This window comes from Scatophagus argus, chromosome 6 (genome assembly GCF_020382885.2).
Source record: "Scatophagus argus isolate fScaArg1 chromosome 6, fScaArg1.pri, whole genome shotgun sequence".
NCBI classification, from domain to species: Eukaryota; Metazoa; Chordata; class Actinopteri; family Scatophagidae; genus Scatophagus; species Scatophagus argus.
In genome coordinates, this window is record NC_058498.1 from 11,458,068 (window position 1) to 11,483,517 (window position 25,450).

Consider the following 25,450-nt stretch of genomic DNA (forward strand, 5'->3'; position numbering starts at 1 on the left):
AGGACAGTGGACATGGTGGTGCAGGTAGATGTGCCAATACCTGAAACCTCACACACTGTCTTTTATTCTAAAAGTCAGAACACAAAACCTCTGACAAATAGTCTGTCTAAATTTGTTCCTTTCATGTAGCTGTTGTATTTCCTTTTTTGCAAGGCTGAGAATTTTGATGTGTTGCCTTTAATTTATTACCAACTGGTCAAAAAAAGAACACTGCTTAAAAATGAGATTTCCTGTTCATGATTAAATTGGATTACCGTCTTTTTTTATTATCATTATATTTTTTGGGACATTTATGCCTTTTACGGATAGAACAGTCAGACAGTGGCAGGAAATGGGGCGAGAAAGAGGAGAAGACATGTAGCAAAGGATAACAGGTCAGGCTTGAACCTGGGCCATCAAGGGGTTTCAACCTTCTGTACATGGGGCATGTGTAATAACCACTCCGCTGCGCGTTGTCCGAGATTACTATAATTCGTTCAAAGATGGTTAAACCCTGGCAAGCAAAACTAAACCAACAAAGAATCAGGAAATATTTCTAAATGTATATTATCATCCTACTGATTAACATACTGTATAAGTACTACAGGCCATACCTTCCAGTAATGTAACTAAGGAGTGATAACTAAGAATATAAACCCAGATTTCTCCTCATATGAGCTGGTGTCGGACAAGGCATATGGAACATCTATCATCATCTATCTCCTCTCGTAAAAGCTTATCAGACTATAGTTTCTATCAAATGAGCAGATTTCAAAAGTAGTTTGGGCCCAAGTAATTGTCCTCCTCACCACTCAAATGATACAACCGTTGTAACATTTTGGAATGGAGAAAAATATCCCCCATAATTTTGTAGGTGGTCCAAAATGCCATTATTTTATGCATATCGATAATATCAAGTCTTTCCAATTTAGATCCTGGCAGTGAATCTGTTAAGACAGATCACACCCATAAAATCCAGTCCAATTCAATAATTCCAATTTCAACTTGCTGGCATGTCCTATATCATCATATATTGTGCAATACACCATCGGGATTTGGAGAGTAATGCAAAGTAGTGCACTAAAAGTCATGAAGGCCCAATAATCCAGGTAATTTAGTGTCTGCAGATTGCTGTGGTGGTGCTGTAAATCATGCCTGGAGTCATGGTGACTCCACCAGATGGGGGTGAAGGGTTGGGTCCAGAAATAACACAGGCACGGCAGAAAAATGGGTGCTGCAAGGCCCTGCCCGGTGACAAATGGGCAGTTGTGGGTCGATCACAAACCGACTTCCATTACATCTGCATAATGTGGAGCATGTCATCAAAACAAAGATGGTGTCTCCAACGGTACATCTTTACAAAGTGCATGAATACAAGCACATTAACGATGAATAAAACGTTTGACCTTCAAACCATCTAATATTAATGGACAGGGTTTGTTCAGAAATCATCGCACCTCAATTCACTGAGTTGCGTGCCTTCTTCAACAATCCTCATGTGAATATGAATGATTAATTGGTGTACTTCAAGACTGAATATGATTTATTTAGCTGCAAAGTATTGTTTGCCAAGAGAACCCAGAGATCGCAAGCTTTTTAATTAAAAGATCAATTAATAACCCTACCTCTTCAGCCAGATTTGAAAATGAGTTTTCATTGCAATTAAGAAATGGACTCATCAGTGCATGACTTATCAGCTTACACACAGAGACACTGTTCCCCACTGCCATCTGTGGGCTTCATTGTCCTGTTTTTTGTCGGTCAGGAATGGTTCTGCTGCCAAGATTTATTAATTAATTAAGATTTCTATTCAGGACAGCTAGGGAACATTGTGTTCCTTCTTTTTTATACAATGCAAGGCATATAAATAACCGGCTTAGTGTGCAGGATTGTGTGGTTTGACAGCACCAAGGATTCAATCTATTGTCTGAGTCTTACACTAAATGGTTTAAGGTACACAAATCCCCCATCTTAAACTAAATTCACATATGAAATGGTGGGTTTGCTGTGGTGAAGACCACACCACTACCAGCACACAATGAAATATCAACGTGAACAATATGCTATGTTCAGCTGTTTAAACAAGCAAAACATCCATTTTTCTAATATACCGTATTTGATGTAGCCCTGCCATGTAAAAGCAGTTGCATTTTGTCAGTGTCATAAAGTGAATTCTGCTCAGTCCCAAAAAACTCTTGACTGAGCTAAAAGATGAAGTCACTGTGGGTGTCAATCTGTTTTGAAGTGGTACTAGCAGGAACATTTATTCTGAAAAAGATCAAGGTTGTGCTTACTTATTCATGCCCCACATGCAACAAAGAATCCAAATAGCAATCAAGACAAGAGCTTTGGAGAGATGTAGAGAAACGGATTTACATCCAAACAGCTTGAGGGTACCGGCTTTAACTTCACTTAGGATTGGATCAGAATCCAATTCACGGAAGCCTTCTCTTTTGAATTGTAAGTCACAGTATTTCAATGAATACTGCAAACTATCGTCAGATGCTCAACTGAGACTCTTCCTGATGTTAAAATACTCCCAATAATAGATTTCACTGAACTGTGGAATGAACATTCATTTTATTTTGATCCACCACTGCAGCTGTGGACACACACACACACACACACACACACACACAGTATGTAGGAGTAGGACGTGTTTTTTATCAAATGTAAATATGTATGTCATACAGTGCTACGCAAATGTTACAGTAGATAATGATTCTTAACAAAAATAAATGTTGATAAGGTGTAAATATGCTCCCCCTACTCCCCTAATAATTGTTCACTTTCTTGCCATTACTTGAAATTGTAACATTAGGTGGTCATGAAGGTGTGTCTCCGGACCGCCAGTAAACAAGTTTAGCCTCTTATTTATCGGAGATGGTCATGACTGCCCCGTACCACTCTGTCAGGGCAGTGAGAGGAGCATGTTGTGGGTGCATCTGGCAGACCAGGGCTTGAATCCCAAACAAGCCCAGATGACGAGGCCTTTAGAGGAAAAGGCAGGGTGGGAGAAAAACAATAGACAAGGTGATGTAAAGAATTTGAAGTATTCACAGTTGTGGCCCCTGCATTTCAATTATGCCCAGAAAATCTCAGTATTAAGGCTGTAGCTGTGTACAGCAGTTCTTATATGCATGCTCATAATTAATTAAAGAGGATCACAGTTTTGTTGGTCAATTCTCGTAAGCAGAAGAGAAAGCAAGGTGCTCTTCTTTTTATAAAAATGGCCATGGTGAATGTGTGAGCAGAATTCACAGCTGCAGGCTACTGGAGGAGGAAGGAGGCGGCTGGCAAACACGGAAGTACACAGGGCACAGCTTCTCTCTGCAAAGCAACACAAACCTCAGCATGATAGAAAACTAGTGATGTTGAGAGGGAGAGAAGCCTGTGCTGGTTAAAACCTGAAGCCTCTATCAAGTTTGGAAGGAACGAGATCATGGAAGAAAAAAAAACAAACAAGCCATAAACAAAGTTGAATCTAGTGTGATAGCTGTGCCCAATTAACTTCAAGATGTGTGCCAAAGACCATGCTATCATAGCACTTTAAAGAGAGGCACTAGAAGTCTGAATATTCTGCTTTAACTTTTCCAGAAATGTCTGTTATATAACTGGTGGCTTCATGTGAAAAAAGTATATATAAAAAGGAGGCAGCTATCCCTAAAAAAAAAAAGCCAGGGTCTTCCTACTCTACATTCATAATTCACACATCTGTGATGCGAACATGACATCAACCGATCTGTCTTCTTTACACATTTATTTCCTGAAAACTGACTGGTGGCAGCTTCGCGATTATTACATGGACGGAGAGAGACGATCTCTGGAACATCTGGTGTCGAGGCACCTGAAACAGTGCTGAGCAAATAAAATGCAGCACGGCAAGACAGTTGGTTGTCTGTGTACTTTCCACGTTTGACTAAAGTTTGTGCAAACTGTCAAATCCCATCTTGTAACACGATGGCGTTCAAACTCTTAAGTGTCACTCATTCAATAAGGAGTGAGAGAAGACTGAGGAGAGCTTTCAAAACTACAAAGGAAGGTCGGACACCTTTAATTTCCTAGCTTGAAAAAGGAACACATTTTTGTTAATGTTTCATCTGTATGTTGTTACTAATTGTTCTACCACACAGTGGCTTCATTAATTAATCAAACACCAGCTTTTTATCTCAGGTGGAGGTTTTCCACGGTTGTTTCCTTCTCATTCATCCCTCCGACTCAGCCAGCTAGATGTGATATTTATGCCTTTGAGTCACACTGTGCAGTGAGAATTTCAGCCAATAACGGCGCCCACCTGCAGTGAAGATGAATATGTAAATTTGTAAAGTGGGTCAGAGATCAAATTTTATCAGGTAAAAATCACTGCTGAAATATCCTTTCACCAAGTAGGTCTTTTCAGCCAGTCTGATTCCAGTATAACCTTCTGGACAATGGCCATTAACCCAGTTTCACTCAAACAGGTTATCAGTCGCCAATCATTCATCACTGGAAGTATAAAGATGGGAGACACATGCAGTCCAGTAATATAATTGATGCTATCTGATCAAGACATTTTCTTGTCTTAGAGAAACACAAGCACAGGTTAGATGCACCGGAGACAATACTTGGAAGTAGCAGAAAATTGAAAATACAAACCTGCCTCTAACTCTTCATATCATATAAAGCCAAATGGCAGGCTTAGTGTTATGGAAGGCCTGGTGTTATTATGCTGGAGCTTAATTTTGTTTTCATTACTTTGGTTTGCTTATTTTAATTAGTGGCCCTAATCTGCAATTAGCCCAGGGGTCAACTATACTCTTAGTTTAAAAAAAAAAGGAACTGTTTTGAAAGCAGAGAGAAATTGTTTGGACATGTATTTAATTAGAGTGTTAACCCACGAAATGTCAGTGTCACTCACTCTTGTGCGGTTTTATTAGAACGATAAAAGAGAAAAAATGCAGTCATGACTGATTGATGTTTATGATTTAATTTAATTGAACTGCTAGCAACCAGAAGGATACTCTGAGAGGATCAATGTGGATATTCTAGCGGGGTCAGTGCACACCATTATAGCCTCTTAAATAATTCGGCAACAACATCCAGTGAAAGCTGAATATTTTGCATGAAAAAAAAAAACAGTGTAATTTTCTGTCATCATACTGTGTGGTAACTTAAAGTCTTTAAAATGGCACATTTCACATTGTGGACTGTCAGGATAAAACACTTGCAGAATCTCCCAGGAGAACATTTACAAAGCTGAGTGGCTGTCAGCAGACTAGAACAGCTGCATGATCATGTGACTGTGCAGCGCAATATTTTTTAAACGTCTTTATCTTGATTTGGAACTTGGGATACTGAGCCCTCATCAATACCTCGCTTCTGGGCATTCTGTGAATACAGCTTGATGTGTGACAGTGGAGCATGAACGATACAGCACATTGGGATGGGATATGGTGCAAATGCTTCTCTTTTTCCTTCACAGAGGGAAAGGCTTGCAACAGGGTGGAGAGGACGCAGTGAAGAGTGGCCACCAGCTGGCTCAGGCTCTGCCTGCTATGACCAGATCAGCCGCTTCAAAGCACAACTTTAATTTCTTTATTCTGCCCCCTTATCTTTGTAAATGAGCACGTCTGCGCAAGTGTCCATCATGTAGGGAGGAGACGGACGTGTCAACTAAAACATAGAAACTTTACAGAACAGAAACGCTGACAATTTAAAGTTATGTGATGTAATGTACCAAAGATTTTTAATAGATACCTCATTAGAAGATGCTGACAACCAAAGAGACTTGGTGCTGCTTTCATGTCAGCGACATGTTTTGTTTATGCAGGTCTCATAGTTTCCTAGCACTTTGAATGCTAAACAGTTGCAATAAAACACAAGACCTTTCATGCATAAGGTGCTTGTGAGGCCAGAAAAGTCTGACTCTGTGGAGCTACACGTTGGCCATAGCTCAAACAGGGTGTCAGACATTATGAAATATTTATGAATTAAGTGGGAGGCAGCTCTAAGATTTACACTATGTGGAGACACAGGCTGCTCCATCACCTCAGCTAAACTAATTACTGCAGACAAATTTTGAATAAAGACTTGTCAGAAGGACATGGCAAATATGTCATAGAACCGCTACATGAAAGATTTTAACGTACACTAGAGCCACCCTTCGACTGATTAAACATGAACTGCCAAAAAAAAAAAAAAAACATCTTAGATTTTGCAATAGGCTGTTTTACTTAACACTCTGGAGACAAAGGTTTTCATGGGAAACCGGCTCTTACACAACCTCCTAATACCAGTGCATTCACTCAGGATCTCTCTGCTGCTTTTGACAAAAGTACAAACTTTATATATAATAATTCACAGCATTTCCAAGAAACGCCTTCGGTGTGTTGCAATTAGGCTGTGTGCAATACAGAACCTCAATTTCTCAGTCCAGAAAGCGTAAGTAATGTGTGAGAGTTTATACAGTACAGTAGCCACCTTTAAATTAGAGACAATTTTCTGGGCCTGAAGTGAAGGAATTCAATCTCTGCTATACCCTAAAGGATTATGTAAAATATAACATTAAATCAAAATCATAAATAGTTTTCATAAAGCAATTTATAGACCATTAAAATTCATTAAGGGAGCCTACAAAAGATATCTGGACAATTCTTCACTGTGGTACATGTCAGTGACTGGTCAGTGAGGGGAACAGCTCTGTAGCTCTGTCAGCTCCAGATAACTCTGGGTAAATACTGCTTTAACACTTCACGAACTACAGCGCACTCCCACCTAAGGTATCGCCCCGGTGATCGAGCTGCAGTGACTCTGTCTGACAGCAAAGTCCTCCTAATCAGTTCACTCTGTTTGGATGCTAAACCCACATACCCCTGGTGCCTCGCTTTAAAAGTCAGCATCTGACTAAGACATGCCTTATCAATCACTGTGAATATCTCCTTTGTTCTGTCACATAAAGACAGTGACAGTCATCAAAGCACTTTTCATTCTTGAACCCACGTCTCTGTAGAGCTATAAATAACCGTCCTGTAAGACTCCATTCGGACCCAGCTCATTAGAGTCAGGCATTACACCGAAATAATGGCCACAAGACTTTGTTTTATAATGAAGCCAGAATGAAAGCAGTCTTAACACAGAGAGGTAGAAATACAGAACAAACATTACTGGACTCAAAGTTTTGTTTAAAAAAAAAAAGAAGTCAAAAGTCAAATCTGTGTAGAAAAACAAAATAACTCAATTTCTTAAAACTGATTCAGAAAACTTGCATGATTAGCTTTCAGGATATGACTCAATAAGTGGGCCAGGAGGAGCTTTTTGTGGCCGACTGCCGACTGATAAGCTTTGCCAAAAGTGAGATTTAGCACAGGACATCTACACAGAAACCTCTATGAATAACAGTGAAGTAAAGGAGCACATTTAAAAAGAGATGGAATGGCAATAATTGTCAAGCACCCATTTCTGCTCACACCTATAAGTGGTGATTTCCATGTGACCACGACAGCTAAAGCCCAGCATCATTCATTAATGCCCCGGCTCCTCATTACTGTCTGCTCACACTTTTGAAAGACTCATTACCTGCATAATGGAATAGTGCTTAGAACAGTCAGACCTTTCCTTAGTGTGAATTAATCACCTACATGCACAGACAAAAAGGGAATTCTCACATTAAATATTAAGAAACTTCAAGCTTCAGCTTTCTACTTTTCCAAACTTCTAGAAGGTGTACTTTTGTTGCAGCACACCGTCAGGGACATGACACTGGTATCATTGAAGACTGCTTCAGTGTCTTTCAAGTGTCTGCAAGGCCAGGCACATGAAACAGGGAAAACAGGGAAGCCAGGGTGAAGACAGAGATATACTTACAGTTGACTGTGACTTTTACTGTTTTGGTGTCAGGAGAGGCGATGTCATTTAAAGCGCTGCATTCGTAGTCTCCAGCCTGGTCCCTTGTGATGCCGGTGATGTTAAGATATTCGCCACTGTCATACTTCCTGGCTGGAAATAGAAAAATGGAGGCAAAGTGCTTACACTGTGTCTACAAAGAATACAAACACAGGGCACAAAACTAATACACACACACACACACACGCATACAACTTTTTATTTGGCTCTAAGATTTGTGTAGTCTATAGTTAGCATGTGGGAAAACCCTCATTTGCAAGGTTTCAGGTTTACCCCGGAGTAAAAGATGTAATGGTTTTGTACTGAACACGTTCCTTGTGTCCTAAAATAGCAGCAGATTAGCAGATTAGCAGTGGGAATGGTGACAGGAAATGACACAATGGTGCATTCCCAGTTATCCACTCATCATTTTCTGAACTCCACACTTTTCAGTTAGAGCTACTTTCTGGGAGAAAGACAAATTCAATGGCTCAGTGCACATGTCAGTGCTTTATTGTTAGCTAACAGTGCCAAAGGCAATAGCAGCAAAGAACCATGACTGACATATTAGCAGGGGCGTAGTGCACTTAAAAAGCCAGAGGGAGCACAAATCCACACAAATGTCCACTCCCATTAACGAAAGGCACATTCAGATACTGTATGTTATCATTGTTAGGGGTGACGGATGATAGGTGTTTTTGTAAATGTATTGCTAGAAAGAACTGAAAGTATGATAACCGGAAAGAAACAACAATGAGATACACTACAGTGTCAAGTATAATTAAGTGAGAATAATCAGGACGAAATATGTAATTTTATTCAGAACACAAGAACAAATCAAGTTGGTCTCAATCAACAGTGTCAGCGGTCTTAGCATGGATATGCCACTCACAGGATTTTCTCTACCATTGCTTGGGGGGTCGGGGTCTCCCCCTCTGCCCCTGAGAGAAACAAAATATTTCATTTATGTTATGTTGTTAATTCCTCCTGTTCCTGCATGAGACCTCCAATCTCATTTATGTTGAAACTAAGGATTTGTTTCCGCTCTATCTCTTTCCCCTCATTCTCCTATCTGCTGGAACTATCAGGAGTTTAGGTTTTTCTTTTGTTATGTCTTTTGTATATTTGTTTTCTTGTTAAGGTCTCTTTTCTTTTTGGATGTTGATCTCATAAAACAAGCTATATGAATAAATCCCTGCGGGCTGAGGGAAATTGTAACAGACATTTTTACTATTTGACTGACACTTTTTAGACAAGACAGTTTATCTATTAATCAGTACTGGAAATAATTGTTAGTTTCAGCCCTATTTTACATATTAAAATTTGCTACAAAAAAGTTTTTGCCTTGAGTGGCGTGTGATTATGTGCTAGATTAAAATCTAAGTCTCGGTAATGACAGCCAATAAGCCACCTGCAGATGATCACAAACATTATGCATCTGTATCCATCACTGATATGTTATCATACATAATTTATTACTTCTTAGTTTAGACAGATGAACAGATAGATACGGAATTGGGAATACCAACAATGAACCCAATTTGTGTAATAAATGATTATAGAAACTCTGCAGACGACATTGTGTATGTCTGTTAGAGTGACTGAGGCAGATTCTCTCCTGACCGGAATTAATTTCCAAAGCAATTGTGCTCAGTGTGAAATCTATTTCTATACAACTTTCCAGGGTGGATATGGTGGTTTGGGATGGAAGAAATATGGATGCGGTTGGAAGGTGTGGGGATCAAACAAAGTGCACAATCAAGCAAAACTGAGCTCAACATCCTGTTCAGAAAACCCACAGAGACCCGACACTGACTCAGCAATATCTCATAAAAGAGGAGCCAGAATCACGACAATCTATGCTTTAGGAGTGGAAACACTGCCATTCTGTCCTGCCAATCTCCCCTGCAAGTGAGCTGAATACTTATATAAAGCCACCTCCTTATTCTGTAACCCTGGTGGCTTTTTATCTGCTAGCTGTGATGTCAGAAAACTTGAAACTGAAGGCATTGTCGATAATGAGCTTTCCCGTTTCTTCTCACACTGTTGTGGTGGCAACAATGGAGTCTTGGCAAAGATATTAGTGGTGACACAAACAACAGCAAAGGAAAGAAAAATGTTTGAAAAACTGATCCATAAACAAGCGCCGGGTGTGTCTGAAGAACATAACCATTAATATGCCAAGAGAGTACAGGGCAGCATAATAGGCTCTATTTTTGTGGTGGTGCACAGTTCATGACTGGGCTTTGGACCAGGAAAGAAGCATTTTTTCATTGGCTGCACACAGTTTTTTTTTTTTTTTTTTTTTTTTTACTTAATCCCACTGATGTGAGAGGGGATGTGCCGTACAGTGTGCCAGTGAAGTGATCAAATAGTGCAGTCCAAGTTTGAGGTCAAAAGTAACAGGGATTTGTGCAGGCTTGGTCAACATTTTCTCATTCTCTACTTGGTATCTCCAACTGTACCTTAAGTGATGTGTACATAAACAGGAATACCTTTTTAAGAACAAAATCCTTGGAAATCTGCCTTTGCTACACTTTTTTTTTTTTTAAACAGACAGGATAACACTGATACGAGCATCATACCATCAAAATTAGCCACAGGGCATCAGCTATCAAGTACAACTAAGGGGCAATTTTTCAGCACAAAATTTACTTTATAATAAATAAATACATTAAAATTAAATTTAAATTGAACATTTTGGCTGATGTATGAATTGTTCTTGCTGTGATCTACTTAATCCAGCACTATGCCCAATGACAAATGTGGACTCTTACTACAGCAAACTTGTTTCAAAAGAGGTATGCGTGTCTGACTGATGAAAATGTAGATAAATAAAGCTTATTTATACAACGCTTTTCATGGGGCATCAACCTCTCTCTTTAATGCAGTTATTATTTAAAAAACAGACTTGAACACACAGCTGAGATGCAAGCCTGCAACGAGCCAGTGCAGATAGTGTCTCAGATTGAAATGAGTGATACGGCTGTGGTGGAAATCATATCGATACCATTAACTACTTTTATGGAGCGCAGAACAAAATTCTGGTGAGCGTACATAAGCAGGATGGAGAAGCAGAATGTCAGATCCATGGAAAAGGGATGGCAAACTCGTTTGTGATTGGAGATTTAACATTCATTTATGTTTATCTTAGCAACCCGTTGTCTTTCTTGGAACCAAACTGGGCTTACTTTTCTCTACAGTAGACATCTGAAACATACCTGAATGTTATGATGTAGGCAGATTGTAATATAGTTAAGATTTACTACCATCTGAGACAAATATTCTTGGTTTGCTTTTTGCCGACTGACACTATGCAGTTTGTCTCTTTAATGGATGAAATTAAGCCTTATTTGGTCATTACTGACGCCAGCCATTCCTCACATACTGATTCCCCCAAATATCCCCACTGTTTCATACTTGCAGCCACAGAGTTATCAAAATCCATTCTCCACTTTCATAACGCACCATTGGTTCACAAAAGAAGAGCAGGATGGTTATATGTACAGTGGCTAGAATGTGTGTCACTCTTTTCCAGTGCACATGACAAAGCTAAAATCAGACATACAGTATTTATTTTAGTGAATGTTGACATACTGCAAACACAGCCTTTATAGATTTCTCTGAACCATAAGTGGTTCCACTGAGTCTAGCTTGTTTACTGCACACAGTGATCAATGCTACAAATCACAGGACCTACACAGCAGGTCTGTCGCTTTTGTCTTTTATGGCAAAGCACTTTGTAACGTCTATTCTAGAAAGGTGCCATATAAATAAACTTTATTTACCCACTTATCGATTATAAAAGTACTTCAAACGTTCACAGGACTTCATGTCTCAGTGCCCCGTGTCGATTTCTCCCCAACACACCAAGTAACTGCCTACCATGGTTGACCTATACGCTGCCCAAAGTCCACAACTTCATTGTATTTCACTGTAATGGGGAATTATGATACGCAGGATGTGGAAATCCACTGTGTGCACTTGTGTCTTTTACTCGAGCAATGAAATAAAAAGCACTGGCCCATGAGGCTAAGTATGCTTGATGCTTCCAATACCATTTACCAAATGGCTGAGTCCAATACAGTGGTTTCCACAAAAAAAACTTTTCTCTCACATCCTGAGGGAAGTTGGTCACATAGGACATGTTGAAGCAATCAATGTCCAAAAACAATAAACTTTAAATTAAAATGAAACTTATTTATAACATAGGTGAGTTATGTTGTACGAGGTGGTGGTGTGAGCATGAGATAAGAAAAAGGCTTTCCTCCTTGCTGCCTCACAGTGTTGCACCAGTTTGAGGTTTGATACCACTGACTGCAATTTTGAAAGGCACCAATTTCTTTTCTAAGCCTTTACTTGTTGTGCTCTACTTTTGAAATATGAAGTCATGGTGGTGTTTCCACCTGTTAAGGTCAGATACAAGTCCAAAGGGCAAATTTACCCTCATACTGAGAGCATTTTATCCGATTTTCAGTTTTGTGCTTCCCTTTGATATAAATTCTTCATAAAGTACACATTTAAATAAACAGAGTGCAATTTTTAATACAGTTAGGACAGAATTTGTACTTGGCAAAAATGCCTGGTTGCAGGATGTATGATGTCCTTTCAGTTAATGGAATATTTCAGACAGGAGCAATCATATAAGAGAAATCACATTCCTAGTTAAATATTCTGACAGTCTTCTGATGGGATCTACTCAGAAACAAGTAGGAACTTTTTTATGAAAAGTCCAGAACACAACTTCACGCTACTGGACATATCTGTTACACGTCATACTGCCTGAATCAAATTGGCCTGAATTTGTTTTCTTCGAGGCAGCTGGACTGATGCCGTCCCGTCTGATACCCAATTGAATGGCACCACAGACCAGACAGTGGTTTTCTTTTTCTGGCCACAGTAAGCCTTTTAATCCAGGAAATCAATACCATTACTGAATGAAGTCAGAGACCTAATTACAAAAACTGTTGACTGAGAGACAAAAAAATATATATATATGTAAACAACTGAATGCAAAAGTGAGAAAGTACCAGAATGACAACTAACGCTCTAGAATCAATAGAGGCAAATTAAAGTGAGTTCTCCAATGCTACAAACAAGCACAGCTTTCATGATAACAAAGTGGGTGCAAAATGGACCACCTATGCTTCGTTGACCACATGATATGAAACAGCATCTCTGGCTGACTTCTGATGCCTCCAGCGAACTGGTCAGAAAATGAGAACCCTGCATTTTACTCAATATAAATATAACTGACAACATGAGTTCTATTGCTGAACACTGACGAGGCAGAACAGATGACACCCTGAAGACTTGGCCAATGAAAGTGAACAGGGATAATTCACAGCAGGAAGCACAGAGTGCTGTGATATATCAGCATTGGAAATAAAAGTAATAATAAAAACTATTAAACATTAATATTGTGTTATTAAAACACATATGATAATATTGTGTAAATAGTGCAGAAGTTAAGATTTGTGTGTCTTTTGTTTTAATCTGGTCGTCTTTTGTATGCTTTTTATTATTGTTACAGACTCTCTACTCCACCTCTCTACACTTATTTCCATATTTTCAGTGTAATTATTTTTGCCAAAAAGAGGCAAAACACACAATAAAATTATTTTTAGATACTGTGATAAATATTGTTAATGGAAACTGGTTTCACCACAATAATCACGTAGCGAAAATCTGATGTTGAAACATGATGTAAATGTCCGTATAGTGTATTTTTTTTTTTAATAAATCCAGTAGAAACAGTAGGAATATTGATCTGTCTGTGCCATAACGACAGAGATCAACAACAAGAAGAGAAACCATGTTAAGATACACCTTCATTTTCATAAAAAACTGAATGCATATTCCTCACGGGCATTGACTTAACAGGTGTTAACAGGTGAAGAACAGGTGTACTTTTTAAAATGATGGCTGTGGTCTTTTGTGGGGTCCCAGTAAGCCATTCAAGTATCCCTGCAAATGCAATGCCAGCACCTTAGAGCTGTACTTCTGAATAGGCTACAACCATTTTTAATGTCAGCATTACTTCCTGTGGTTTTCCTGCAAGTACATGTCAAAATGTCTGCTGTGAAAAACGGCCTATTCACTTTCTTGAAAAATTCATTCAATAGTAATGCAAGGCATGAGAAACACGTGTGAGTAATAATCACTCCCACGTTCAACAGCACCCTTTTGCGATATCCACAGGTGGCATGCAGGGTCCCAATTAAACTGATGGAGATGCGTAATACAATGTGAAGAGAACTGTGAACTAACTTCCAATGACAACTTCGAGATTGTGAAATATTGGTCGAGCCTCTAAGATTAAACCATATAGAGTAGGGTGGGGGATACATCATCAAAAATGATCAATTTCACCTAGCCCCTGATCTTACTATTGATCTAACATTGTTTCTGAGCTACTTTCTTGGTTTCTTCTCAGCTGTGCAGATAAAAGTTTCTCCCTTTGAATGTTCCAGGTGCTTGAACACAAAAAATAAATAAATGAATAATAAATTAGCCACTAAGTCAACACATTGGTTCATGAAACATGCTGGAATCACAGACATAGAACTGCTCTCCTGCTCCTGCTCTCCTGCTCAGCCCTGAATAATGACAGTAATTACACAACTTAAAATCACACTGTAAATTTCCTTACCAACAATAGTTCAACTTAGTTCATCTAGTCCCACTGGTGAGCTCAGTGACAGCTGAAGAGGTGAATGATTAACAATTACAATGTGATATTCTACACAAGTGTGCACAAGGAACAACTCAGAAAAATAACTTAAGCTAATCGAATTAATGTCTCACATACTTAAACTGTAAGTAAATAAGAAAGCCTATATTGCATCTGTACAGTGACAATCTGTCTTCCCACTGAGCAATTTTGATATTGATTGGAGAGAAAATAGAGAAATATGGCTTCCTCTCTGTTTCTGTCTTTGCTGCCACATTATTTTTCAAACCACAGACAAATTCTATTACAGCTAGGCAGTAATAAAAACGTCCAAAAGATGGTCCACATTGCACAAAGTTATGATTGGATGAATTTTGGTAGGATAAGCAGCAAAAAAGTTTTAACAAAACCCAAAATGGAAGCTAAATAAACTGACAATATTACAGTGTTTAGGCCTAAGAGACAGCATGGGGGAAAAACTAATTTTCTGGTCGAGTTATATGAAGAAATGTGAGTTTAAATTTGGAGCAGTGGCGTTCTAGATGAATTACTGTATAGACCTAAAAGTATGTGTTTGTAAATATGCATTTTACTGACTGATTTCTACACAAGTGTCATATGAAAAACTTCACCAATCAGTTCAATCAAAACCATCAGCTCTGTGCTGCCTTAGATATTTATTGCAAGAAGAAAAAAAAAAAGCTTGCGACAATGACAGTGCTGTAATTCAAATATTAAAATGCCACTTCTAAACAACTTGTGAGTTTATTTTTATGTATTTAATGCGTGAACATATTAATAAATTATATAGCATTTCAAAAAAGCAGAAAAACCATAAAAAATATTTAGCGCCCATATCATCCACATTTAAATGAATTATGAAAAAAAAAACATATATGATGTATTTGTTTGCAATTGTTATAGTCACATATATCTTTTTTCCAAAGCAGATATGGTCTTGCATCAGAACAAATGCACAATTACACAATCTTCTGAAACAAATGGACCAAATTTCCATTGGAAAAAAATCAAATTAGGCTCCAGTCTTTCTTGATAAATGAAAGCCAATATATTTTTTTCATGAAAGATCTGGATGCCCTGGTTGCAAATGGTATTTCTATCGATTAGAACAGGATGGGGGGGCTTTGCAAAGGTCATGGAAGCCATTAAACAACAATTGCATCCTTGATGTATACTTTGAAGAACATTATATGCTATGAGTGCTCAACCTCTGCATTACAGTAGACAAAAGCAGTCTTAGCATTATGTGGCCTGAAAAATATGAAGACTAAGAAATGGAGGAAAATAACCCGGGCTGTTAGTGACGCAAAACCAACAAATGACCCAACATGAATTGTGTACAAGTGCATGCTGAGATATTTGCGACTGACAATGGCCCCTCTCACCTGAGGCAGATGTCACTCCAAGCAAATTAAAGAAATCATAGCAAGGTTAATTTCACATTCAGTGCCAATGCTGGATAAGTCCCGTTGCAGTAAGCAATTTCCCACATTGTGTAGGGGAGCTGTGAGAACGCTTCCTTCAGGGCTGCAATACACAGATAGGGTAGGCATCGCTGAGGAATCCATTATAGCATAGAGCAGCATTTTCTACATCAATTTATCCTTTTAACTCCTGAAAATGGAGAACAACCCACGCTGCTACATTGTGCACTGCTGCCTTCTGGCTCCATCTCAAGGTGTGGGCCAGAACTAGGGGTAGGATCACACCATGTGCAGGGACTGTCTGAAAAACAGGCTGTTAGTCTGTTTTGATACATAACCCCCTACCCTGCTTCCTGTATGTCAGTCTGAGGCAGCTAAAATCCAGCGTGTGGAACTGGGCCAAAGAAGCCGTAAGTCATGTCTGATTGCATGTGCTGCCACCTCAGTGACCCATAAAATTACCTCACTGTTACTTTCTGTGTGGACATATTTAGCCGAATGCACTGTAGGCAAGAAACATAATTTCAGATGCTGAATCTCGCTGGACTGACAGATCTATGTGACTTTGAGGTTAGAAAAATATCTTCTATATGGCAAGAAGACAGTGAATAACAAGTTCAAGATTAAAACAAAGTCATTTGTGTGACAGAGCTTCAGTGTGTTTGTGCATTAGAAGCATAAAACAGTTTGTTGATTCCAGTCACAATAAATCATAAGTCAACAAGAGATTTAATTTGTATATTCAAAAACTATTGGTATATAACATGGGCACTGGTAAATGAATCTCAGAGGATTTGAGTTAAAAATAGGAAACACTTTAAATTGGAATTAAATTGGAACAAAGTGCAGGACATAACAACCGAACAAAAAGAGACCACATCTCCATGCCACAGCTCGACTGTTCTATTGTTTAATTAACTGTCTTGGCCGCAACAGTAAGTGGTATCGAATCAATCTGTCCAGCTTGGCCAATCCATGAATTCTTAACACATTGCAGCACGTGTGCGAAAATATAATGACAGAAAACAGAGATTATATTTAAACCATGTTCCACTTTAGTTTTTATGAAGAATGAGTGGCTTTTACAAGATCTGATAAATTTCAACAAGAATGGAACAAAATAGAGCCAAAACAAACATAGATATGCTTGATATGCCTTTACATATCAACAAGATTAGTGCTGTAATGAAATAGTGATTCAATTCTGAGGAACATCATTGCTTCAAGACAAACGCTATCACTATTTACCACCCACTTATCCACCAGGGGAAATGGTTTCTTTATAGAACTTAGACTGCTAGTACGCACTAACTAGTGAGTTTGTTTCATTTTTAAAGAAAGAACGCCAAAATTGTCTGGTTTTGTGACAACAACCGCCTCTTTGGGTTTTAATCTAACAAAAGAAGAATATTTGAAAATGTAGCTTTGGTTGCTGTCAATTGGTGATGGGCATTTTTTAATAAGATTTAACAGTTTATATTTATATTCAAAGGACTTATGGTTTAATCAAGAAAACAAGAGAGATTAAATGATAGCTATAGCTGTGTATTGCTTTTATTAGAAAGGGTTTTACAGTTTATTTTTCATGAACCCATTGACACACATCTTTACACACCGCTGGCAGAGAGCCGTCATGCACAATGTTGGCCTGACCATTGAGAGCAATCCAAGGTTCAACGTGCACCGAAGTGGACAGGATGGGCTTGGGATTGTACTGTGATTGGCAGACGAACCAGGTTCTGCTGAAGCCACAGCTGTTAGTAGTAGCTCTGAGATTCTTGAAAAACTAAAAAAAAAGAAAGACATCATCTATCGCTGCCAACTGCCATTAAATATGTGTAGCGTGGCGGTAACTCAATAACACATTTAAGTTAAAAAAGACACTCCAATGAAGCGTGTGGGCATTGAGCACCTCTTTAGTTCACAATATTCAGCTCAACAGCTAAATGGGGAAGTATGAGACATGGCTCCTGCTGTTGATATCTGAAATTTGAAATACAGAGCCTAACTATTTAACTTTCACCTCCCATCGTGTCTAAAGCATGCTGAAGTGTCAGCCCTTTAAAAGCTCATCAGTTCTTTGCAAACTATGAGGAAAGGAACTTGCTTAGCATTTGTTAAAGAGCTGCAAATTCTAGCACACCATGGCAGGCCTAACTGAGGTTCTGGAGCAATGATATAAGGTCTGAATGACTCATTGCACCATTCACATACCTACTGTACTTATTTCACTTGCTGTCACCACTTAGTTCAGGAACAAGCAAGTTACGCTGGATCCAATTTCAAGGAACAGATCACATATGGTAGTGAATTGTCAGTGCAGAGGGTGCCGCTGCCTGGGAGGGGGAGGGGGGTGTGATTTGAAGAAGATATGCCTGGTGCATGTATATGAAAAGGCAAAACAAAACATTAGCAGTATACAGTTGATATATGTGCAATACTAGCTGCTTGGAAAGAGAAAGAAAAATGTATCCCAGCTGACTCCTATCACAGGCAAAAATCAAATATGTACTCTAGTATTCTAGTCAGCCTTTGCAAAGGTCACACTTCTATCCTATGGATTCAAATCTCAATAGGAAAAGCTTATCAAAGCAATTCTGCCTGGCCATGCAGCCATCCACCCAACCAAACCTGAATGAAACAGACTACGTTAAAGGATATTTTAGCCCCCCTTCCTGTGACCTATGAAAGAATGTTTGAGGAACCACAGCACAGTACCACATGCGTAGACAATACCCTGAAAGGCAATTGTAAGTTTGTAAGTAAGCAGCGATGTCAAAAGCTAAACTGATAACAAAAGAGTAGCTTATGGGAGCATTACCAGTGTTCTGATGTCGTCTCCTGTTTAAATTCAGCTTGTTTTTATCCATATAAGTTGATTGAGGGTATATTTTAATGACATCAAAAACCCGAGGCAGGAGCTCCAGGATTGGACAAAATGAGACACAGAATCTAGACAGTTTCCCATTAGTGCTATTCAACTGGTGATTGTACTGCAGCACTGGAACAGTCTGGAGGAGAATCCTTGCTCAAGGGTAGGGAGAGCTTTAAGCACTCACTTTGCACGTCTGGATTTCACCAGATGATAAGAAGACTTGAACGGACTTTCAAGTCCTAAGTGCCCTCATCATCCAGCAATCAACCCAAACTGCGGAGAATTTCTGCGTCAAGCAAATCTTTACACGGATAATTAAACTGTTACACAAAACTGCGATGACTATTAAAGCGCATTAAGCTCCACACATATGCTGGTGATATTCCTTCTTATGGTAACATGTCAAAAAATATGATCTGTCTGTTAAAGTACTTGCTTCAATTTGCATCTCGCTAATTGAAGAATATGCATTAACTTTATGTGCACACATACTGAGACAAATTATCGTCTCAATAAACAGTTTATAGCCACACTTCACTGAATGCACATAGTTTATTATTAGCTGGCAGTTTGCTGGTTGGCAGCAACGGGAGAGAAGGAAAGAAATGCAAACACAAAACAGTCAGAGTGGGAACAGGAACTTGACAGTCAGTCAGGGCAATTTATCATTCTGTCAAACTTCACTGACTGCTGCAGCAGAACTATCTGAAGTGCGAAGCCCTCCCCCCACCCCAAAACGAGTGAGTGTTAAGAGAGTATGGCCAGCAAAAATTACTACAAGTTTGTCACTTTATAGCAGTTTCAACGGCAGGGCCTCATGTCAGTGAAAGAAATTACTGCTGCCAAATACAAATCAGGTATAACTGGTATTAGCATGTAGTACTCACAATACATTAAGTCTGAAAAGTGCGAGTGGGCGATCTGGTGATAACTAACTAAATAAATAAACAAATTAATTAATTAATTAAGTTCCAAATGAAAACTGTGATCTCTTTCTCAATTAAGAAATGCCCTGTTGATTCTAAACACTTAAAATAAGCTCCAAATTTCTTCAATTGCAAAATTAAAAGACAATTTTGAAATAAAGGTAAAGAAAGTTCTCACGTAACTTACAATACATCACCACCCTCTTTAAGTAATTTGTCCCATCAGCTTGTACGTTCTCCTCCATCTAATGGTTTGTTTACATATCTTGGCTCCATCGAAGAGGTTACGTGATGTTTAGAAACAGAAGTAACAGGAAATAAATATGATTTGACATGATTCGCCAGAAAAGTAGCTCGTGGACACCAGATCAATCACAATCAGAAACTGTCTGATTGCTCACCCCTGAAAAGAAACAATGAAAAATGAAAATATGTCATCCATTTTTAATTCTGTGCTTCTTATCAATTATACTGTAATTGCGATTAATACTCCACTTAAAATGATAAATAAATCACTGTTTAGCATGTTGATTCTTGCTTGAGAGAAATCAACACACTGCAACTAGTGAAAAAACATTAACACTTTGACAACACAAGAAGAATTTAAACTAAAAATTTGGAAAAAAATAGATAAAACCCAAGCAAATTAAGATTTTATAACCCATTTGCTAATTTGTCAGCAATCACTATGAAATGAATAAAAACAAACAAACACACACACAAAAAAAACTTGTGAATTAGTTTGGACCAATAATCTCCAAACTTAAATATTTCCAAAGCAAATTTGGTGAATGGTATAACTGTTATAGCATTGACACTGTATTTAGATTTTATAAATTTGAGAGTTGTGACTATATTTACCGCTTATAAATAATCCACTGTTTTAAATCCTGAAAAATGTCCATTTTTATCCTGTATTGTAAGTAATTCCGTTGGTGGTTGCAGGTCTGCTTTTATGCATAACTGAGGTATTACGTATGCTGTGACTGCACACTCAGGTTGCCTACGCACTGACCGGAACAGACTATTCTGCATATCTAACAGATTTAATGGAATTAAATTGAAAGGTAATTAGCCTATTACAACTTTTCAGCTGTACCACGTCCTTTGGACAAATCACCCTTACCACAATAACCAACTCAAAGATCCCATGGCAAATGGTTTCTTTTCTGATGTGCTGGGAGACAGACCGTGATTACATTTAGTCCTGAGCCCTTTCATTTGACCAGCATATCATTTCTTTCCTGGCACACTTCAAAGTGTGGACACTTCAAAGTAGAATGAGTGACTGCCACTCGGACTCTGAGGATGGCTCTTTTGATCATCTTCTGAAAACTCCCCTAACGCAATCAGGGCAAGCACCAGAGAGAAGGATTTGACAGCCATAAGATAAATGCAGTCATCCTCACAGCTATCAGATAAGCACAGCAGGCTCTAATCCATTAATATGAAAATGAGGGAGGACTAGAAGTGGCTGGGTGGGGGCTTTGCAGCAACAGTTAAATGCTTTGGAATGAGTTTTCAAAGGAAGGATGCAGTATTCAAAGCACTTAATGATGTATGTGTTCTCTGACTAGCAGGCACCTAACTAAATTATGACAATAATAAAGATATTCTATGTTAATGCACCTTAAATGATATTTTTACAAACAGCCACAGCAAGCCAGAAACCGTCTGCAAAGATGATTCATAATGCTCATCGACATGTTGGATGTGCTCTACTAACATGTTAACTACAGCCTTGAGCAAGTAACAAAATCTGTGCCTTAGAATATCTTTTCTGTATAACCTCTTGAAGAACCTGATTTTAAAGTGGAACACGTCGGGAAATATGTTTTAATGTATGTATGTATGGTAATTGAAAATCTACAGCAGCATGTAGATTTAAATATTTCCAGAATGTGTTGTTTTGTTTTGCAAGGGGATATCTACTTCCACAAAGTTCATAAAGCTTTGTTTCTTTTTTCTTTTTGATTACTTTATTTTATGCATCTATCAAAGTTTCTGAAGAGACATTCTTTAAACATGAATGTGCATAGGGGTGTGTTAAATAACCTCAAGCCGCAGTGACTCAGGAAACATACATCACTCCTGAGATTACGTGAACTAAATAAAATGAATTTAAGTACACTGCACACGTTGGTCCATATCATCTTTACAGAAGCACAACTATGTTAACTTTTTTATATGGTCAGCCTGCATCACAATATGGTCGTATGAGTTAGACAGGCTTTTTTACGCGAGTTGAATCAGTCTTCGGTTGAATCTGAACTCACGTTATAATACTTCAGCATGATCGAGAGGTGTGACTTTGTTCTTTTTCATAAGTAGTAGTTATTTGTCAAGCTAAATCTGGACACCCCGAAGTACATACTATGCAAAAGCATGTAAACAAGTAATTTTATCTTACCACTGCATCTCTCAAGCCAATTTGAGCTAAGATGATACAGCAGCAAACCATGAAAGAGCTATTGCTTCTGCCCTTGAATACATGACGCCAGATGGTAACATCATTGCAGGAGCTGAATATGTACTCAGGTCTCACTCTCTCCATGATACTGTATGTTTACTTGAATGTATAACAACATCTATCCGTGCGACCTCCCTTCTTCTGTCATGAATCCATCCATCCTCATGCATCTCTCGCTCCATCCCTTCACTCCTTCCATCTCTTCATCCACAACATAACTACCAGTCCTCTCTCATCCTCAGTCTATCACCTATTGATCGCGTCCATGCTTTCTCATTTCCTGTCTGTATCCATTCATCCCTCTGTCCATTTATCCATCCGCCAATTCATTATCGTAGGTATATGAGAGGTGAAATGAACTCACCTAATGGCGTTATGTGTCTCCAGGAAATGGACGGCTCAGGTTTCCCACTGGCTGTACAGATGAGCGACACATTGCTGCCCTCGTTTACCGTGATGTCAGAAGAAATGTCATATATCTTGGGAGGAACTAGAGGAAAAAGAAATAAAAAAAACAACAAAAAAAAATTAAAACATAGACACAAAATTAGAATTTTAAATCTGCAATCTGCACTTCATCCCCTAATATCATCCATACGTAACATTAAATTAGAGCGCAGGAAGGTAAGGAAGGTATGGTGGATGTCTTAACAGTGGCTACCGGCCTGTGTTCTAGTTTTGACCAAGGAGTAAATGCTATACTTAAATAACCCCTCACTTATGGTAAAATCATGCTAGGTAGCTCATAATAAATCTGAGGGGCAAATTATTCAGTTTGTGATTTATACTGGTATTGCCAGCTTGTTAAATGTTCTCTGGAGCGAGGGAAGATCTGATGTTCCCCATCCCAGTTTCCAGTCTCTCAAATGACATTTTCAGTGAACCCTTTAACTGCTGTACAGGTAGTGTAAGTTGAGCAAGTACACAAAGAAGACATTTTTTTGGTTAAAACCAGCAATGCACAACAAGTGTATTGATATGGCCCCTTGTTTTTCTAGACACGTAGAAGGCATACTGGTGTACCATATTGATAAAACTAAACAAAGGTGTTTTAATTACCCCAGAACAACTAACTGTTACCTTTTCAGCAGTGAGTAACATGGTGGTTAGACTAGCAAGCTAACTACCTCAGTGACAAAATCTGCAACACAGTCCCATTTCCTCCCTGAGTCTTCTCATTTTACTGTAGCTTTCGCATGAGGAACAACCACTTGAGTTTTGTCATGAAAATATGAGAAAAACCAGAACGATTTGTTCTGAAACAGGACCTTACTGGTTGCTAACATGGTACCTAATATAGCTTGCTAGAATTCAGGCAGCCGTCTATGTCTGTTTATAGTGCATGATAAACTCCCTTCACGATAAAAACAATGAGATCGTAATGGGCATGATTAATCTGTTTATTTTGGAGTTAGACTCAGCTGAATATATCATGAGAATTGATTAATCTTTTGACTGTGACTGTGTTTAATACTTCCTGACAGAGCTTGGCACAATCTGTTAGTCCCACACACAAAGACTTTGACTGGCTCAAACAGCCATTCACAAGAACAAAAAACTTTTTGAATCACTTAACAAAACTTAGGATGTGGGCAGTGGTCTGGAACCACACATCACTTTGGGCAATTTGGAAGCTGTGTATCTGAAAGTAAGTCCTCAAATATTCTCAAAAAAAAAGAAAAAATCTTTTCCATTGGGGGCATCTCATCAGCAGTCCCTGCTGGACATTACTTACCATCATAATTTACAAGTTTCTGAGCACTTAGATCCTCTTGAAGCTTTGATGTTAAAAGCTTCGGTATTTAGGCTGCTCAAAACAGACACAGACACACATGCAGCCACCCACGAAGCCATTTAAACACATTCAACTAAGCACACATGCAGACACACACACTTATACATCCAGGCTTATGAGACACTATTTTAATCAGCGAGATTTGAATCTCTGAGGGAGCTTTTCTGCAGTGGACTGTGCCATATAGTAATAGCTTCTCAGTCGTCTGGGGCTTCAAACTATTCTACCCTCTGATCCCTCCTGATGCTTGCTTAAAAAAAACAAAACAAAAGAAAAGTTGATTCAACAATTTCCAGAGCTCCACTTTAGACCCAGCAATGTTTTTTTTTTTTTTTTTTTGAGTCATATGCCCTCCATTGTGACAGCTCTATTCAGTTTAGCTGCCGCCACCTTCGCTGGCTCCTCTTTAGTCTATTATAAGCAACAATACGGGGGATGCAGCTCGGCAAATACAGCATGACTAATGACAACATCAACCATATGTTTAGCTTTGAGTTTAAGTACATTTACCTTACTGCTCTTGCTTTTCCTCTTCAAGCATTGCACAAACAAGTAAATAAAAAAAAAACAATATTGTACTGAAAACACTGATTTCTGAAGAAAAACAATAATCTATCATCAATATTAAGTCCATACTGTTACAATCACGTACACCAATTGCACAATAGGAGCAAAAAGCCTACAGTCACATAGAGGATGGTGCATCATTAAAAGCATCAATACTCATATAGCGAAAACCTCTTTAGCACAAGAAGATAAAAAAAAAACATCTATGATTTACAAATGGTACCACCCCAGCCTGTACTGACTGAGCCTCACACAGGCAAAGCCCTCAGCGATATGAGGGGCCAAGAACATTCTCCTCACTGGTGTTTTTTGTTTTGTTGGGGGATAGGCGTCATTTTTGATCAACAGATCTGGATCTAAATGAGATGAAAGTGGCGGACCTTCAGTGGGAGAGGACCGGAGGCGATGTTGAATCTAGGTTATTGCTTGTCAGACTCTTGTGTTTACTTGCTGTAGGACCCCACTGTTGACACATCTCCTCAGTGTCTGATAGCACAAAATTGAAAATGTTGGGGTTGTCTACTGATCCTATCTCTTTGGCAGGGACTGAGAGGTTTTCAAAGGTTCAGATGAAGAGCCCTCAGTTTCTCAGCTCAGATTCACTATTGCGGAGTTGCTTTACTGTATAACGCTGTTTGCCCCAGCAGAGAATAAAAGCCAAGCCCTGAAAACAGAATAAAAGATCAACAGAAAACCTTTAGACAATAAGATGTGGCAAACCTTTACCATCTATGGCAATGGGAATGTCTGTATGCTATTCACCTGACATCAACCCAAACAATTCAGATTTTGTATACACAACCAAGACTGCTAGAGGTAAGAAGCAAGGCAACGGCTGTATCAAGAGATTTATTTATTGC

The 25,450-nt window shown here is 38.7% G+C and overlaps 1 protein-coding gene across 2 annotated transcripts in view; it reads right to left on the reverse strand.

Annotated features, from left to right (window-relative positions):
• negr1 (neuronal growth regulator 1) overlaps positions 1 to 25,450 on the reverse strand; it is a 127,708-nt gene that overhangs the window by 43,072 nt on the left and 59,186 nt on the right. For both annotated transcript variants that reach the window (XM_046391146.1, XM_046391147.1), the window contains exons 3-4: positions 22,593 to 22,718; positions 7,822 to 7,953 (exon numbers count right to left, since the gene is read on the reverse strand). In XM_046391146.1, coding sequence (XP_046247102.1) covers positions 7,822 to 7,953; positions 22,593 to 22,718 — 258 coding nt within the window. The remainder of the gene's footprint in view (positions 1 to 7,821; positions 7,954 to 22,592; positions 22,719 to 25,450) is intronic.